Consider the following 19599-nt stretch of genomic DNA (forward strand, 5'->3'; position numbering starts at 1 on the left):
TTTAACAATGATTTAGATCCCTTTAACAATGATTGCACAAGAGCTAAAGCAAAACAACTCCCTGTGTGCGTAGATTAATCATCTGACAAATGCACCATTTTTGAAAGTTATGTGAGAACACTGTATTGAAATGCTATCACAATGTATTCAGGGCATGGAGATCCATGCTGGCATGGCATTTTTCTCTTAACACTTTTTTATTTTTTAAATCTCACACACACAAATGAAAAAGACAGCTGCTGTTCATTTAATACCTAACATCTAATTTAGATGTCCACTGGAAGGAGAACGAAACATAATACACATCATGCATACAGCAGTTTTCATTTTCATCCATGTACTCATTAGGCTCTCTCTGTATGTTGCAGGATCTTGGAACTGCGCACCACTCACACTGTACACTCTAGCCCTACATAGATTGTACACTACCATTTTACTTGTATGTTAGAAGCATTAATTACTCTACTTCATAATTCTCCACTGGCAAGTGAGGACAAATTTGACAGAGTAGCCTGTGAGGAAGAAAACGGTCTGCTCATCTGGGGCTCAGGATGAGCCCCTTATTTTAAAGGGTCTCTTTAAAATAAGCTGATTTTTTAAAGTCATTTTTCTGTTAAGCGAAGTTTGCTATTCAGGGTGCCACATCAGGGTGCCCTTAGTTGCTTAGCTTAGAATACACTTTTCAGTTTCTTATTTCTGTACATTTTGGACAATGCATGCACTGAAGCCTTTCTTTATTTCATTTGAAAACTCTTGCAACAAGAAATGAAATTCAATAGGAAAGAAAAAAAGAAAACGATGGTTTAAATAGAACAGAATAGGACAGAAATGAGAAAATCCGGGAGAAATCCAGAATGACATTTTGTCAGGGTTCTTGCCTCAGGCATCACTTACACTGAAAGCCTGTTGGAAACATCGCATTTTTCTATGGAAAGTGCTTGGTAACTACAAGACAGGTCATGTCACCACACAATATGTACATTCATTTAAACAAGCAAACAAAAAGAAACCCTAAATCCTCCTCTGCTACTTCTGTAGCTTTCCCTTCCAGATGAACAGAAGCCTCCTAATATTTACCTGTTCAACTATTATTGCATCTCGCAATGAGGTACTCTCATGAAGCCGGGACACAAACTGCTTCATGTCTGGCATAAAATCCTTGAAAGTGGAAACCTGTATATTAAATAAATAAATGACAAAAGCAAAATAGAAGATTCATTAGCAGACAGAATGTATTCAGTGAAGATCAAAGACCCACTCTTACTGCATGGTTTTAATCTAACAGATCTGTTACTGTTAAAACGAAATTTCTCCCTCGTGTCTCTCTGTTCCCACAACACATTTTTCTTTATTTATTCTTAGTAACACTGAAGCATAAAAAGCAGGTTTGTTCCCTCCAGAAAATTTCCAACAGTATTAAAATGTTTTATGAAGCAATTACCTATTTCAAGTTTAGACACACACACAAAAAAAAAAAGCTATAAACAAACATATTCTTTGGACAGAAACATATTAATAGCAGCATGTAGAAGAAAGTAGCAAGTCATACATGTCTCCTATATAACTTCCTGGTTTTTCCACTTCCAGTGATCATAACCACTGCATAGCGCCGTATGCAGTAGACAGTTTTTTTCTCAGGTTTTAAGACTTGTGAAATCACTTCCACAAGTTTATCGTGAGGAATGCTATCAAAAGCCCTGGACACATCGGCCTGAAACAGAAGAAATAGCTTCCATTATGCTCTGTACCTTATGTTCCATATTCACCAATATCACCATAAATGTTGTGTTAGTACAGAAAAAAAAGTTACTGTTGTAGTATACAAACACGGCTGAAGCAACACGTAGGAGTGAAAATACATCATTATTTCCGAATGTGTGACAAAGCAAACACATTCCTTAACTGAAGATACTTTCCTCAGCCATCAGTGAGTTTTCCCTTGCAATGGATAACCATCAGTTTCAGAATAATCCTCGTTATTAGCAAAAGGTAGAGCAGGTCCTACGCTCATCTGTACTGCGCAGCACTTTTTTCGTGATTAAATACCAGTGGAGATGAAAGGTAACATACTGAAAGTTGCACACACAGCCCTAAAACTTACACTTAGCTTTCAATCATTTAACTGAAGTTTACTGCTAACATTTTTATATGTTTAGATATTTTAAGAAACCTTCCTCTCCATACAGTCGTGAAGATGACATCTTACAGGCTCCTGGAAAGCTGAAAACCTAGATGTTTTGCCTCTTCTAAATCTCATATTGCAATCTTAACTTTGCCTTTTCTTGTCATTGTCACAATTCAAAACCTTCTGAAGAAGCAAAAAAAATAAAAGAACTATGTCAATAAGATGATTTTTTCGTTTGAAAGTTAATGAGACAATTTCTGAAAATAGTTTTAGGACATGACACCTGGAAGAGAAGCCTCACTATATTATCATAGGTCTGTATAGTTTTATGTAAGTCACACCAACTCAAAGCTACGCAACTTTTTGTGCTTCAGCTAGTCATTATTTAACACAAGTGTTAATTAAAAAAATAATCTTCAAATAATGAGATGTGACAAGCACTCATTTTTTTCAAGCAGGAGTGTAAATTTGCTGGAGAGACACTAGAGTTATGGTGTTTATTTTTAACAGACACTGATTGTATGGAGAGAAAAGACACAAGACACTGAATTTATTCAAATACGTACATCTAATCTTTCCTGTTTTTCATTTGAGAAAATGTCCCTAAAATCCTATTCAACTTTACATTTTTGTCCCATTTTTGTACTTAAATGTAACTGCAGAAACAGTGTGTGTCCAGAAGTGAGAACTGTTACGTGACAGAAAGATGAGTAGAAAAATATCAAAGTAAAGGAAGCACTACTGCAGAAGAAACAAAGCAAGCAATCTATATTAAGTATGCACAAAAACTGACATAAATAATAATAATAATTATGCACTTACATCACAGCTATTCTCCGTTGTCAAAGGTCTACACTAGTTGACTTATAAAATTAGGTTGAATACTGGATTAGAAGAGGCATACCTTTACATAGTAGAAATGAGGAATTTCACCATCTGATTTGAGAACCTTTTTAACAAACGCCTTCCACGTCTTGTAGATATCATCTCTCCCAAACACTGAAGAGCCGATGTAACTGGTGTTTATAGTTCGTTCATAATTTAACACACTAAATAGATTTTTAAGTTGCATGTTGTAGTGATTCATCTAAAGAGATGAAAAAGAATCACCCTGAAGCGGGTTGAAAAATTCTAAATTCCGTTCAATACAGACATTTCTCGTTTAGATGAAATGAGAGGGAATTTGTGTATTTACTGAACTTTTTTGGTCAAATACAGTCTTCAGAAAGCCTGAATATAGTGGTAGTAACTACTTGGAAGTGACAAAACAGACTTAGGGATGTTTTGGGGGATACATTTAAATTCTTTTTTTTTTTTCTGTACTTAACTCCTGGCAAACAAGGTCTAACAGTCATGTACATAAATGGATGGATTTCAGCAATAAAACCAACACCAATTATAAGGTAACTTTTCTTAATTATCATCCATTCTCTCTCCTGGAGATTACCACCACCACAACAAGAACATGTGCCTAAGACTTTAAGCTAAATCCATCTGCATCATCTGTTGAGCCTTTGGAGACAATTTATGTGGGTACTTTAGCAAAAATTTAACTCTCTCAGATATGGGAATAGTGAAATACTAATTTAAGATGAAAAAAGTAAAAAATAAAAATAACTGCACACTTGCATACTAATGAATGTTTATAACTTAGGAGAAGTCCTCCAAATTGCATACACAGAATATAAAAGGTTTCTTAATCTCAATGGTAGTATCGTGATCATGACACAAATGCACTGAAATTACTACACATGGAAGCTTAACAATTCATCTGAAGAAATTTACTTTTGCACTGAAAAAAATCAATTAGAGGTGTCAGTGAAAAGCTGGAAAAGCTAAAGCACACCAAAAATATTTAGTGTGCTCCTGTGTCATGGTTTAACCCGGCCGGCAGCTAAACACCACGCAGCCGTTGGCTCACCCTCCCCACTCCCTCTCTGGGACAGGGGAGAGAAATGGAAAGTGAAGCCCGTGAGTTGAGATAAAGACAGTTTAATAAGACAGGAAAATAACAATAACAATAATAATAATAATAATATGTACAAACAAGTGATGCACAATGCAATTGCTCACCACCCGCTGACCGATGCCCAGCTTAACCCCGAGCAGTCCGGCCCCCTTCCCCCGGCTAGCCACCCCTATATATTGTTTAGCATGACGTCAGATGGTATGGAATACCCCTTTGGCTAGTTTGGGTCACCTGTCCTGGGTCTGTCCCCTCCCAGCTCTTACTGCACCCCCAGCCTGCCTGTTGGCAGGACAGAGCAAGAAGCTGAGATGTCCTTGGCTTGGTATAAGCACTGCTCTGCAGCAATTAAAACATCGGGGTGTTATCAGCACTCTTCTCATCCTAAGCCAAAACACAGCATTCCACCAGCTACTAGGAAGAAAATTAACTCTGTTCTAACTGAAACCAGGACATCCTGTCACTGACTGCAGAACAACATGATCCAACTTTACTGTTTTGCATAAGGTACGTAGTTATGTTAATTCATTGGCTGATCTTGCAAAATATTTTTGACTAGTCCATAAAAAAAAAAGACAGCTGAAATTTAAGACATCTTCCTGAATCCAGTGATTCCTGAAATTTTGTCATCTCTTTTCTGGCATAGGGCGTGTTCCTAAGAAAAAACAGCCAGAAGGGTAGAGATATAGCTCAAAGATAGATAGAAGCAGCAAGAACAAATTATCAGGAGAGAAGTTCCTCTTTTCTTTCTTAATGAGTGGGTCCCAAATGGTTGCTTTAAAACCTTTTCACTAAACTGATGGCCATATGGGTGTGTGTGGGTAAATCAGTAAAGGACAAATGAGGCTTTAGAGTTCAAAACCTAGCCTGAACGAGGCCTGAGAGACTTGGAGTCACAGTATTCACAGTGGCTTCTTGCTTTAATGCTGGCAGGAATTGCATCCAGTCTCTCAACTTCCCAGAACAAATCTAATCCACAGAGCTATCAACATCTTTGCAAAGCCTGAGGGTCTGCTAGAATATCTGCAGAATTAAGTAAAAAAATTACATACTCTCAAATTGAACAGATCACTAAGAATCCTCCCCACATCCAGTGCTTCAGGCTTCCCATTAAATATTTATGTGTATATATAGAAATACATATATACACATACACACACACAAAGATTCAAACAGAAAGGGAAGAAGGATGAAAAGAAATTACATAAAACCCTTAAATCAAAACAAAATATACACTGATCTGAGGACAAACTCACAGAACTGGACTTATTTCACCATGGTTTTTTGCAGCCAAGTTCAAGAGCTGCTAAGAGCCAGAAGTTGATTTGCTGGATATTTGAAAGGTTATCACTTGACAATTCATCTTGACGCATTCCAGTGCTGAGCTATGGAAGCTGGCAAAGTCTACCCCTACAATTCCAGACTGGTTTGCAAATTCCAAAGCCTGGAACACTGTCAGATAGAAAGAACCTGAAGCTGGTCTTCCTCCTACACTTTAAACGCCTGGAGAAAACCGGAGAGCAGAGAATAGCTGGATATGGGACAGGATGAAAAACTGGAACAGACTGCAAGATAAGAGGCCATGACAGAAACAAACTGTGCGGCCATGAAAGTTTTGGAAAAAAAAGAAACAAACAAACAAAAAACCACACTACTTCCAGTAGGTTGTAAGCCCTAAATTGTTGAATATGTTTTGCACAACACACTTTATTTTTGTGTCTGTCTCTGTCTCAGAAGTGACATAACACTATTACAGCCTTTCTTGGATTTATGAAAATCAGAAAATCATTAGCCATGCTTCATGATGTTCTCCTATGAAGCCACTTGACCAGCTACCATGGTTGACTTTGAACTTTTTTTTTAGTGCATTCAGCTCTCAGGTCTTCATTTATGCCAGTCTGTTACAGGAGCAACAGAACCTTTTCCAGCACTACAGCCATTCCCAAATTAACCGTGTGCATGCTCTGAAATCTGACAGTGCAATAGCCACAGAAAGACTATGATGAAAGTAACTATTTCAGAGCAGCTTTTAGTTGCTGTCCTGAAAGTACAGTCTGGGATCACACACTGAACTACAAGTACTAAGTAGCCCCTGAACTCTCACCCATCTGAGCAGTGTTTCATCTTGTGCTCTACATGGGACACAGCCTTAAGGAAAAACAACTAATTAAGTCATGGGAGAGAGTGGAATTGGGCTCCCACTGCATCTTGCAGTTAACTGGCCTGTTGAATGGGTTATTTTATGAACAGCCATCAACATGCACAATCCGCATTCAGGGAAACCCCAACAGGCCAGACTCATCTGTCCCTCACCCTTACATGATATCTTTGAGTTTTCTGTCGTTCTACCCCCACGGATGGCCAACATCCACCACAATCAGACACAGTTAGCAAGCTGAGAGATACAGATGGAAAGAGAAGAGAGAAAACATGCTCACTGGGCAGGCCATGCCACTCTGTTAGCCTCGTCCCCTTCCGGCAGGCTTACAAGCAGATATATGCAGTTCTGGAGTTGGAGGGTAATGAAAATTAAGCAAATTAAGGGAATTAAGGGAAAGGAGAAGCTATGCTCAGTTGCAATGGGTAGGCACATTCTGTCCTTCTGATTTCAGCGTCTCAGTTCACCACTAGTTTTATATTAACGACAACACAAAAACCAACTCACATCTAACAAACCCACATAGAACAATCAGAAAAATAAACACCTTCTTTGCTCTGCTTTCCTTGCTCAACGTTTGTGCTTCAACAACACCGCTCATTCTGACGATGGGTCTTAGTCCACTGACTTTGGGAATGAAACGGAGCTTTGACGCCATCGGGAAGTATTTTTTTTGATGGATCGCTTCCATCTCCTCTGCAGTTAAAGGACGTAGCTGTACTTTGGAAAAATGCTTTCTAAAATACAAATACGCATTGAGTGTAAGCAATAGGAAATGCAATAAAAGTTAAAACGTTTCATCTCTTAATGGTAATTGAACCCAGACATTTTACTAAGAAGATAATCACAAATTTCTAATGAAACTGCCATGGAAATCTGAATTTCTGAACAGTTCCATGGTTATCTTAATGACAATGTAATATAATAATAAAAGAGCATATATTTCTTCGTGAAGAAGATTAAGGTAACAAAAAAATAAACACACCTAAATTAACACAAAGATTTATCCACAAATCAGGCAAGTATATTTGAACGTTATGATTTTTTTGTAATATAAAACTACAGACAGACATTTTACATGGTTTCAAAAGCTTGAAAGATATAAACCAAGTTGAATAGGACTTTTTGAATACTGTGTAAAGAGAGACCCATGGCAGGACTTACAGAGTGTAATGAGCTGTTCTACTCCTGACATTTAGGAGACCTACTACCTATTAAAAGATATTGAGAACTGAGATACTAGATAAAAAAATGAGGGCAAAAATGAGGGTAACAGGATTCAAAAGAACTGACCTGATGAGCAGGCATCAGCTAAAAGTAACCAGCAGAAAACAATAAAGAAGTGAAGACTCCCAAGTCACAAATTTACCTTACTGGGAAACGTGCTTGCCCCTCACAGCCACCCCCTCAGGATTTACAGCTCAGCGTAGCTTAATCCAAACCAATACTCTCCTCCCATGCAGTAAGGCAGGAAAAGGAGGTGACACAACAACCTTGCTTTTACTTAAGATGGTTAAAGTGCCCTATCTGCCACAAAAAAAAAAAAGACTTGGATCAGTGTTCTACACTGCCTGTATTATTCAGAAGGAAAGGATGTGCCATTTCACAAAGCCCTACAGCCCAGTTGTTAGGACACTCCCCTGGGAAGTGAAATGAGAATTCAAATCCCTGAAGGGCAGAGGATGCAACTCTAAATTTGCACTCCCATTTTCTACATCCCACACAAGCCCACAGGCTGCTTTAGCAAAGGGAGGCCATGCTATCACAAAAGATGGTGGATGGATGGTGAAAAACTGGTAAGCATGCTCTAGGAGGCATCTGAGAAGCCAAGCATGCAGGTGAAGCACACAAATATTTTTCTCTTGTGCATGCCAACACAACCCACACATAAGCCAGGTGCTCGAGACTGTCAGGGTCTAAGTGATACAGTGCATGCCAAAGGGGACACAGAGGCATCCTGGTCCAGCAAGCTGAGCAAGTGTTTTGGATTTGTATTCAAACTTGGAATAAAATTCCCAAAGTACAGAGGCACTTTGAGAGAGTACATACGATAGCATTAGCTAGATCACCAAGATAAAATAAACAACACCAGTTCAACAGAAACGACCAAATCATCAAACCTTCATCCCTTTGCATTTAAGACACCAGAAAGGAGAAGAAAGAAAAAAAAAAAAAAAAAAAAAAACACCACAAAATCCACCTCTTAAAAATATGACTTCCTCTGAAAGTGAAGACCATGGCCAGGTATTCACAGATCTTCAACATTACTGCCTCTGGCCAGTTGTGGAGCTTGATGTCATTTTGCCTGCATTAACCCCCATTGCTTATTTCATGGCATTTATGGCAGGGCTGGTGATTTTGAACATGCACTGATGTAGTGGCCCCTGAAGCATCCCTAGTTCGTCCTCACAGCACTGCTAGGGATTTATCCTCTGAAGAAAACACAATGCAAAGGCAAACCCATGAGTGAAGTCCTGGTCTGTTTCATCCTTCCTCTCTCCTCCAAAGGAGGACAAAAAGAAGTGGGAAGGCATCAGTGGCTATGCCTGGCTTCCTGACAGCAATCTGACCATGAGCAGCTCCAGCTGGAGAGGAGGAAGAACCAGGGACAGCTGCAGAGCAATCAGGGAAACAACTGAAGCCAGATACTCTTTCCTCCAGGGAAAATGGAAGCAGCTCAACAGCCTGTGGCACTCAATCATCAGAAGCTCCTGAAGATGCTGCTTGGGAATGAGGGGATGGTGCCCAGAGAGTCTAGAAATGGTCAAGGCAACACAGGCAGCCCTAAACAGCTGTTTCCCAGCATCTCTGAATCCCAAATTTTCTCCTCCCACGTGAAACAGGCAGCTTGCCACCTGTCTGAACGCACTCAGCTGGATCAGTAACCTCATGTTACACAGCACGCTCTGAGAACAGAGTGCTGAAAGTGCTGGTTCCTGCTTGGTGGAAATACTCAGGGCAGAAATAGTCATAACCAGGATCAGCCCAGATTAGGGTCCCTTGTGGTCGGAGCACCTTATCCTTATACACTGGGTTTCTTTTTAGGGAGGGGGAGGAAATTGGTGATAGGAAAGAAAGGGCTAAAACCAAAAATTACTCATTTTCTTTTAACCATACACCCCATTAAAAAGAGCATTATACCTAACCCGTAAGATTTATTGCTAGGTGGCACTTTACACAAAAAAAAATTAGCTTGTAAAGTACATTAAAACTACATAAACCACTCATTACAACACTAATGCTGTTAGTTTGAAGACAAGACAAACAAAGTATTCCAGGTTGAAAACTGTGTTCTGCTGCTGTTGTTTAACTTGCTTATATGGGCTGTAACTGCAAACAGCTCCAGGGCCCCATGAAGTGCAAACACACAGGCAAGGCAGTTGCACGGGAGAGATACCAGCGTCAACCTCAAGCAGCACAGAGATTGTAAAAAGAATTACAAATTACCAAAAACCACAGACAAAACTGGAGATCAGCAGACCCCGTCAAATGTAAAAGCTGCACCATTTAAAATGGCAGAACACAAGGCATCGGGCGTGCTCATGTCCAGCAGTTCCAGAGCTCTCCTGGACACCAGCAATTTACCATGAAATCCCAAGGGATGTAAACTCTGGAGATGTACACGTAATACTGTTCATTAAAGGTATCTTTTGATTTTCAGTATTTTTAATTCAACTGCTTAAGATTTGGTCTTAAATAAGGTGCTAACTTAAGCACACACACATTTAAGACCAAAAAAAAGCAGCATGGAATTCTACAGCTGCACTAAAAAAAAGAAGCTGCAGCTTTTAAACCCTTCAATCTTACAGTAATTAAAAAAAAATCCCCACAAGGCTACTGTCTGAAATAACGGACAGAGTATTGCAGCAGATTTCGTTTTTGTAATTGAAGCAGTTAAAGAAAATACAGTGTTTTTTAAATTAGCTTTCCCAAGGTTACTTTGGGATGCTGCCACTATGCTTTACTGATGGTTAAAAGGCGTGAAAATTTGATGTATCAAAACAAAATCCTCCTCATAATCGATTTTGTTATTGCAAAGGTCTCTGTTCTCCTACCAAAGACATTCCAATTTGCCTAAGTTTTCTCAAACAACACATTTATGGATCTACAAGCCATGCATATTACCAATACAGGTTGACTCTTCCTTTGGAAAATTAAGCAAATGGGAGGAGGATAAAGGGGCAGTAAGTAAAAGCAGAGTTGTAACTTTACAGTGCAAAACATGAGACTTCCATACATTTCATTAAAGTTTGATTAGTTTTCTATTTTTACCTAATTCCAATGTCCTGTAACTTGCTCCAAATACACTTTCGGTAGTAGAAGAGCATGTTTTTCTGGAACATGGTCTCGGTGATATAGAAAAATGATCTGAGCAACTCAACAACATACGTATCCATCAGCCAGTATAGGAATTTAGCCAAAATTTCTTCACGGTAACGGTGTTCAGAGGCAGGAACAAAGTGATTACCTTCAACAAACAATTGAAAGGTAGTTATAGCAAATAACTACTTATATTTGTAAATAAATAAATAAATAAAATAAACAGAACACACACACACTTATTTCTTATCATGAGGTTAATGGAAAGGAAAAAAAAAAAAAAAGCAAGAACAATTCCACAGATGCAGCTCTGATTTTTCACTAGTATTAAATAACATGACCCAAGCTTAACGAATAAAGATGGAAACTAATTAGCAGTGATAAATGGATGCACATAAAACAAATACATGCCACCAGCAGCCCGAAGACTTACTTTCATTGCTTGTGCAAGATCTTTAATGCACAATGACAGGATCATTTTGAAGGGAAGGATAAAATGGAAATAAAGTCTATTAGAATATATATATATGTATTTAATAAATACGCAAAAGAATGAGAATTCTTAGGTATATTGTAAGAATAATTGAAAGAATAATTTCCCCTGGGCTGAGCTGGGGAAAGAGGTATTTCAGACAACCTATATAAAACATTGCTGCAGTCAAAAAAAATCAGAGTAAGTCTGTCAGCTCTCATAATATTTAGATGGCATGAAAATTACGAGGCTAGAACATTTCTAGCTGCTATCAAATTTAAGCCCACAGGCTTTTTTTGTGATGTCTAAATGCAGGCAGGCCAAGTGTAGAGTAAAATTCCACCCTACAAATTCTGAATTTTTGCAACTTCTCACTGATACTTTTCTAATTAAAAGTAGAATTTGGCATAATGCAACAGGGTAGTTTAAAGAGACTCTGCAGAAACATCAATTAGCTGCACAGCACAAATCATGATTACTGCACAAATGTGTTAAAAACAGCCAAATTTGGACACGAGAGAGCTGAGGATTAAGACTGAAACTTAACAAAGGGAAATAAATTTCCAGTCCTCTACCCTGCTTGATTTTTGTGCTCTTCGGGGCGGAGACACTTTCATGTATATACGGCACCTACAAAAAGACTGCCACAAAGAGATGAAAGTGTTCACTTCAGCAGAAGCCAGAAAACATCAATGAAGAACTCTATGGCTCTTAGAAGATTCAACTGAAAAGTCATAACGTGCAGGCCACAAAATACACAAATTAAATCAGCATGTTAAATAGCTGTACTGGAACCACATCACCAGCTTTCTGATGTTTTGACAGCAGCTGTCAATTCCCTGAACTGTAGTCATGATTTACAAGAAACCACCACCACTTCTTTTGGAAAAAAAAACTCCTGCAATGCAGCAAAGCAATTAAATGTGCTTTTAAACTTCAGGCACATGGGAGTAGTTTAAAAAAACAATAATAATAAAGTTAAACTTATGTGTTGCTTTTCCTGGAACCAGACCACTGAGTAAGATGGTATTAATTTTTTTTTTCAAAGGTAAGGCATTCCAAGTAACTCCAAACCCAATGCATTTTTACTGTAAAAACCCTTTTGAAGTATGAAACTCCTCAGCATTTTGAAAAGCACATTTCTGAGCCAAAGTTTCCGTGTCTGTGTATTTGGAGAATTAGCAGTTTCTTATAGATGTGTACCTCCCCGACTTTTGACATCAGGTCTCAAATATCAGGCTTTATTTTCCTCCTTCATTATGGAGGACCTGAAGTAATTTCAGGAACCCAACTGCACCTTTTTAAAAAGTATTACCATTTTCATCCCTCGTTGCTGCAGGATCCAAGTATATTGCTAGGTAGGAATAAATTCTGTAAACGTAGCAGTTAAGGAGGTGCACTCCACATTTCACAGATGGAGAACAGAATGTGATAAATGTAAAAAGAAATAAATTACAATATGAGATCCCGCAGCAATCAATCACAAAATCACAGCTTCAGCCCAGAATTATGTCCTAGGACAGTGGCTTCAGAAAGGCTTCTTCAGGGAAGCAAAATTTACCTCTCACCACCTGCGATGACTGACCAGGAGGGATTCATAGAGAACTCGGGGCAATCAGCTGGCACTCCCACCCTCCTGGGGAGGTGGCCAGCCCTGATGACAGCTGCACCACCACCTGAAAGCTGTGATTAATAAGGGTCTCCTGTTCCCAGAGGAGGACTCTAAAAAGGTAACTGATGGTGGGCAACCACGGGCATTGCCTAGGTCCCATACCCACATCTTTTTCACAAGATAGATGTGAGGGAGAAAAAAAATGCTGTGGGATGATGGTTTACTCCCAGAGATACACGTGACTCTACAGGCATCTGGATTTGCTTTTAGCACTTTTTTATCACTTATAGTAATGAAAAGGCAGACTGCATTTGCTCCTTACATGCTTAGGTGACAGTTATTGGTAATTTGGGGAGCAGAAGGGAAGGAGTTTTGCTGAAGGTCCAGGTTCTAAATTCTAGTTTCTGTCTGAAACTGTCATCCAATTAAACACAAACGAAAATAATGAAAACTTACGTTTTCAGCACACAGAAGGCAGGTCTAAGTATTTCTCCACCATCAGTTAATGGCAAGCACTATGAGGTTTGCTCTCGCAGCTCCATCAACAGATGCTAATAAGCAGTGAACCCAATGACTCCTCACCCAGATTCAATGCCCTCCCCTCCACACCTTAGACCTGACCAGCCACCCGACCCCCCACCCCTTAATTTTGCAAGGCTAAGTACCTTTGGCCAGACGAAGCCACATGCAGTCATTTACTCTCATCTTCCACATCAACACCTGCAAGGAAAGCTTAGCGTACTTCCCCATGGAAATGAACGCTTTCACGTTCTTGAAGAACTGGCGCTTGTTGTGGTTTGAACCCCAGAGCTCAGCGGGGATCACCCGCTCCACACACTCCCTCACAAAGAGGTACACCTGGAAGTGGCTGCAGTGCTCCTTGAGAAGCTCCCTGAGGACTGAATCAGACGCCTCTGCAGGGATCTGCTCCTCACCCCCTGGCTCCCCGCACGCAGATGCTGCGAGAGGAGCGCGTACGCTGCTGGGCACGTTGGTGTGACCAGATTCGCATCTGCTGCTTGCCACACGCTCAGCAGGCTCCTTCCCAAGCTGTTCTGCTTGCTTGCGAGCCTCTGCTTGCCCAGGCAAAGGTGCCCGACTGAGCAGCTTGGCTTTTCCCAAAATGGCATCAGATATCCGAAGAGGGCAATTTTGTCTCAAGAAAGCTACGTAAGGGAACTTTCCATGATTCTTTAAGAGTTTTTGAAACGTATTTCTCATTCTCCAGAAGCGTTTGGGAAGCTTCTTCTTTCTCCGTTTTTTCTGTGGCAGACCTTGGTTGCGCTTTTGCCCAAACGGATTTGGGCTTAAGAATATCGTTTCTATTAGTCGCTTTACACCTGCCTCACTACCCTTCAGGCGATTCAATAGGAAGGATTTTGAGAAACGTTCCCCCCAGTACCTGCGAGAATACAGAAGAAACTTCCTGTCAATGTATATTGTAGATGGCAAAACCCTATTTGGTACCTCCTCTGCCAGATGAGCTAGGGGACTTTCCTGCTTTTTGTGTCCTGAAGAACTACTTTCCGCCGGTTCGATTGGTATCCAATCCAACCGAGGTATAGGCCTGCGTGTCTCTACTCCCTTCCTGCTGGATCCTGCTTGCATTTCAATGCTGGGCTTTAAATGTCTGTTACTCTCAGCTCCTTGCAGGAAAGAGCTTTTGTCTGCCACAGACTTCTTCCCATGATGAGAACTGTGAACTAAAGAAGGACGAGACATATCACTGTTACTTCTTTGAGAAATGTTTTTTTCTTTAATAAGACTTACAGAACGTGATGCTACACAGCCGGTTCCATACCTCTTGGGAATACTCTGGTTTACATTAGGAGCAGTATTACAAGCCCGTTCCTCCCTCTCTTTCTCTTCTAATCTTGCTCTCTTAGCCGTGACTTCCAGTTGTTCCCTAGCAAGCTTCCTTTTTAAGGATGGTGCTGTAGCTGACAAACCTACATTGGAGCTACTCTGTTTTTCCAGAGCAGCGGACCCTAGGCTTTGTATAGTATTGCTGGTTTTATTTCTCATGCTGGAGACATTAGCTTCAAGTCTTTGCCTGCGTTTCGACTGACGTAACTTTGAAAGATACTGTCTGTGAAACATTAGCCTTTTCTGTGTATACTTAAACAAGCTACTACATTTGTGCTTTGAAAGCCGTTGTTTAACAAATGCTGGGGCTGATTCTACATTTTGCGAAATAAGTTCATAAATTGGTTGCCCACAGACTTGGTAACAGTTACTAGGGGGAACCAGCATAAAGATCGCACAGTGTTCCAATAAATACATCATCACGTCATCCCCTATCCTGCTCAGCAGCGTTTCCCAGAGGCCACTGATCCGCATGGTTTCTGTTGCGGTGTTGGGCAGGTAGCTGTACACGTTTGAGAGCGGCATGATTTGGAAGTGAGAACTGTTTTCATCCAGCAAGGAGTATCCATACGTGAGGATGTTCTTCTTCTTTTTCCCACACAGCCTCTGCATGACTCTTGAGATGACTTCGCTCTGACTAGATAACTGAAGAAAGAAAGAAAAAAAAAAAAGGAAGATTAGTTTTTAATCAACGACTCTTCTACAAATGACGGCGCGTGCTTTAAATAGCCAGGCATGCCAAACGCACGCAGCCCCCAGCCTTCAGCTTCAGGTTAAACCTTTTCAAAGGAGCGTTTCCGATTCGCAAGCACAAGACTGAAGTCTACGGCAAGGTGTTTACGTACAGCCACCTGAGGCGACTGCTTTCAGGAAGTCTTTTTAATGCCTGCCCTTTTGATCCTGGCTTTCGTGCCCAGGAAGCACCCGACACTTTGCCTCTTTGCTCTCTCAGCAGCCCAGGCTCAGGGCTTTCAGCTCTCTCTGCCCCTAACCCTGCGCTCGCGCAGGCTCTACCACCAGGGCTGAGGCCTGCGCTTCCTTTTACGCAAAAATAAAGGAGTTTTAGCAAAACAACCCAGCTCACAGCTTCACAAAAACACCCCACAGCCGGGCACGGACCGCCCCGCGCCGCCCCGCTCGGCAGCGCGGCTCTGCTCACCCCCGCGGTGCCTCCCAGCACTTTGCTCCTCTCCCAACCACTTCTCCTGCCCCAAGCACCGATTTATGAAACACTCAAGGGCAGAAAAGCGGCCTTTCTCCTTCCTAGCTGCCCCGCGGAGCCATGCTTTGCTCTTCCACACCCAACCCCACAGCAGGGGCAGGAGGCGCCCCATTCCCCGGGGCAGCCCCGCACCTCACCCCCTGCCTCCCCCCCATACCTGCTCCAAGCTGAAGGGCCGGGGGATGTCGCGGGCGCCGTGGGGGACACACACCACGCACTGGGACACGAAGGTGCGGTAGCAGGCGGCGTCGTCGTCCCGCACCACCTCGGCTTCCTCGGCGCCGCTCTCCCCCAGCCCCCGGACGAAGGTCTCCAGCGGGGCCGCCTGCGCGTAGCAGTCCCGCAGGGCGCCCAGCACGGCGCCGAAGGGCTCCGCGCCCGCCATGTTGCGGTGGGGACGCCCGCCACCAGTGCCACCAGTGCTACCAGTGCCACCAGCACCGCCATCACCAGCACCACCACCACCACCAGCAGCAGCAGCAGCACCTGGGGCGGCCGCCGCCGCTCCCCTCCCTTCGCCCTCCCGCCTGCCCTCCTCCATCGCCGCCCCCCTTCGCGCTCCCCCGGACGGAGGGCTACGGCCGGACGCCAGCTTTTTAAAGAAGGCGTAGCGTGGAAAAAAAAAATAAAAATAAAAATAAATAAATTAAGAACGCCCTCTCTTCACAAAGGAGCCCCCCGGGCGGCGTGCTGCGCTGCCCCAGCGTGGTCGAGGAGGGGCGGAGGCCGGGGCGGGGCGGGTCGGGTCGGGTCCCGGAGGGATGGAGGCTGCTGTCCAGCTCCCCAGTGCCTCCCTCCACCCTGCCTTCCCCCACGGGCACCAGCACTGGCTTTCCTGCCTGCCTTCCTTCCTCCAGCACCGGCCTCCCGACCCCCGGGCTGAGGGGAGATATTGTGGGGAGACACTGTGGCGAGATGCTCAGGGAGGATGCTGAGGGAACTGCTGAGGGAAATGCGCTCCCTCAGTGATTTCTCTCCTTCTGTGCCCAACAGGCACATCATCACAGCCATTCTCTCCCTCAGAAGGCTGAGGGACCCCTGGAAGAGATGTGTGCTTTCCAAAGCATCCAAGGGTGCCGTGGAAATGTGCTGCGAGCACCGCGCGTGGCAGGGTGGGTGCAGCAGACCATGGTCGACACGGGAGGTTGCGAGGCAGGAAACCAGCCCTGGTTTCGGTACAAACGCGTGTCTGGCACAACGTCTGGCCAGGCACTTCAGCTTTGATTTCTCAAGCGGCTAAGTGGCGTCTTCTTGGTGAATAATTCATGCTGCGTGTCTTGGGGATTGCCTGAGCTACAGTCGACATGGGTGTTGAAGACCAACTTTTTGATTGAGTCTTGCTAGTGTATTAAGGTAGATTTCCTGTGGATGAAATCAGGAGGATTCACATCCAAGGAACCCCTCTTAGGATCTGCACTTGGTAGAGGGTCTGTCTGAAATTAGAGTAATTGTAGAAGAGGTTATGATGGAGATGAGCTGAGTAAACCCTAAAAGCAACCAAATGGCTGGTCCCGGGGTCTTGTCAAACTCTGGAATGAAAGATCTGAATTGCTCATGGTAACGTAACCTACTCAAAACTTTTCTTGGTATCTAAAGGCTTCACGGTGACAATATTCACACAAAACCTTAAAGGAGGGTTGCGGTGGAGTTCTGGAGAACTGCAGGTCTCTAAGCCTGATGCTTATTTCATGTAAAGTAGTAGAAATAAGAGAATATATGACTAGTAGACGCTGGGAGAAATGCCAGTTGATTAGTCAATGTTGGTGCTATTAAAAGGAAGTCCTGCCTTAGAAAACTCTTGGTGCTCTATGAAGGGTTGAGAAGACATGGAAATTACAGTGATCTGGTTGGTATATTTTACCTGAATTTCCAAAAGCCTTTGTAAGGAAATGTTGTAAAAGAAGAGAAAATAAAAAAATAATAAAATAAAATAAAATAAAATAAAATAAAATAAAATAAAATAAAATAAAATAAAATAAAATAAAATAAAATAAAATAAACCAAAACACTAAAAAGGAAGGTGCTGATATGGATATATTACTGTTTAAAAGGTAAGATACAGAGGTAAGGATAAATGGTCAGTTCTTTCAACCGAAGCAGGTCACTGCTAAAGTTTCATGTCAGTCAGCACTGCATAACTTTCATAAATGATAACCCAGAAATACTGTATGTAAGTGGTAAGCAGTAAGATTTGCTGATGGGATGAAGTTATTTAAAGTAGCAGGGACACAAGCAGACTAGAAAAGTGTAGAAGAACATCACAAGACTAAGTGATTGAGAAATTACATGGCAGATGAAATTAAATGCTGTTAAATCTAGTGTGGTGTAGAGGTGAAATGCACTTCTAGGTTTGTATGTAAACTGGTGGGATCCGAGCTGGTCGGTACCACTCAGGAGTGAGATCCTGAGGTTCCATAAAAGAAGTCAACATTGCACTCAGCAGCAGACAAAAAACAAACAAACAACAAAAACAAACAAACAACAAAAACAAACAAACAACAAAAACAAACAAACAACAAAAACAAACAAACACAAAAACTAAGGAATGATAGGACACCATTATGCCATTGCATTGGAAGGGCAACAAGCCGCTGGTATGTAAGGAATTTGGGCGGCTATTGCTTGTCATTAGTATTGTTGACAGCAGCAGAGTGCAGAGTAAATTTAGTCAAGTCTTGGGCTGCAGTGTGAACTCCCAGTAACCTGAATGTGGTATGTAGTGGTGATTGCGCAGCTCTGAGAGGCATTGTGCTAGGGTTAGATGGGGACAGGGGGACTGCTGACCGGAAACTGCGCTGGATGAGAGCCATAACCAGCAAGTAAAAGAAACCATTCCACCCCACAACAAAGAACTGCCGATCTGATAGAGCATGGTGTACATGTGCCAGCAACTGATGGGACTATAGCTGATGAAGCAAAGTTTGTACGGGTATGAGAACCCAGAGGAAGCCTCGAGCAGGTCCATACTTGGAGGTACCCAACATGAGCTGATCTACAGATACCCTTAAATTCTCACTGCTTTAAACAAGAGACGACTTCACGAGTGAATTCCAGATGCCTGGGGATAACCACACTGCTAGGGGAAACAACAGGATCGCCTAACAGCATAAATTCATGGTTCACCTACACCTTGAATGCAGTTGTGCTCTTCTGGCCTCTGTGTCTCACGAGGGATGTACCAGAATTAGAAGAAGTTCAAAGAGGGACAGTCAAATGTGTGGGACAGTGGGCATGAAGATGAGAAGGACCACCTGTGAGGTCTTGGTAGTTAGCGTGTCCTTGAAGAGGTGAGTATTGGCCCACACCTTTCACTTTGGGGGTCTTCCTTGGGAGGTGCAGCCCAGGACCAATGTACAAGGGAGCAGTGGGACTGTGGTGGTACCACAGCTGAGAACATGCTGGTTGCAGGGGAGGTTACAACTCTTTGTCCCTATGCTCCGGCAGCAGCAGAACCATGTTGTCAAAGCTGGTTGACATGCACGTGGGAGATGGTTGTGGGTATTGCTGAGTTTCTGAGGAGGTCTTTGGGCCATCATTTACCTTGACCCTTTCTACCAACTGTTGGTAAGTGCCTAAGTAGGTGATGCCTCCTGCTGATGCCTTCTTGGTGACAATGACTACAGCAGGGTTGTGGTTTTTTTTTGCGGGGAGAAAGGGAGAAGAGGAATACTAATGTGGCCAAACTAACAAGGTCTCTTTTCTCCTATTTCTTTCCATAGGTACCGTCCTGCTTTTCTGTGTGTCTACGATTGCTCCAAAGAGAGGATTCAGGAAAGAGATGGGGAAAGTAACATGGAATAGAAGTTATTTTTAGGAGGATGAATTAGGAAAAGAGTAGAATCATAGAGTCATGAACAG

At 42.4% G+C, this 19599-nt stretch overlaps 1 protein-coding gene across 1 annotated transcript in view; it reads right to left on the bottom strand.

Moving 5' to 3' along the window:
- Nucleotides 1–16126, bottom strand: part of TERT (telomerase reverse transcriptase) — a gene marked incomplete at both ends in the record, with an annotated part of 29973 nt that extends 13847 nt beyond the window's left edge. Inside the window, 7 exons of the mRNA XM_084281651.1 lie at nt 1078–1173; nt 1550–1711; nt 3030–3212; nt 6797–6986; nt 10522–10717; nt 13319–15164; nt 15899–16126. Of these exons, the coding sequence (XP_084137777.1) occupies nt 1078–1173; nt 1550–1711; nt 3030–3212; nt 6797–6986; nt 10522–10717; nt 13319–15164; nt 15899–16126 (2901 nt within the window). The remainder of the gene's footprint in view (nt 1–1077; nt 1174–1549; nt 1712–3029; nt 3213–6796; nt 6987–10521; nt 10718–13318; nt 15165–15898) is intronic.
- Nucleotides 16127–19599: the final 3473 nt, after the last annotated feature.

The sequence above is a fragment of the Netta rufina genome, assembly GCF_964035555.1.
Source record: "Netta rufina genome assembly, chromosome: 2".
Classification (NCBI taxonomy): Eukaryota; Metazoa; Chordata; class Aves; order Anseriformes; family Anatidae; genus Netta; species Netta rufina.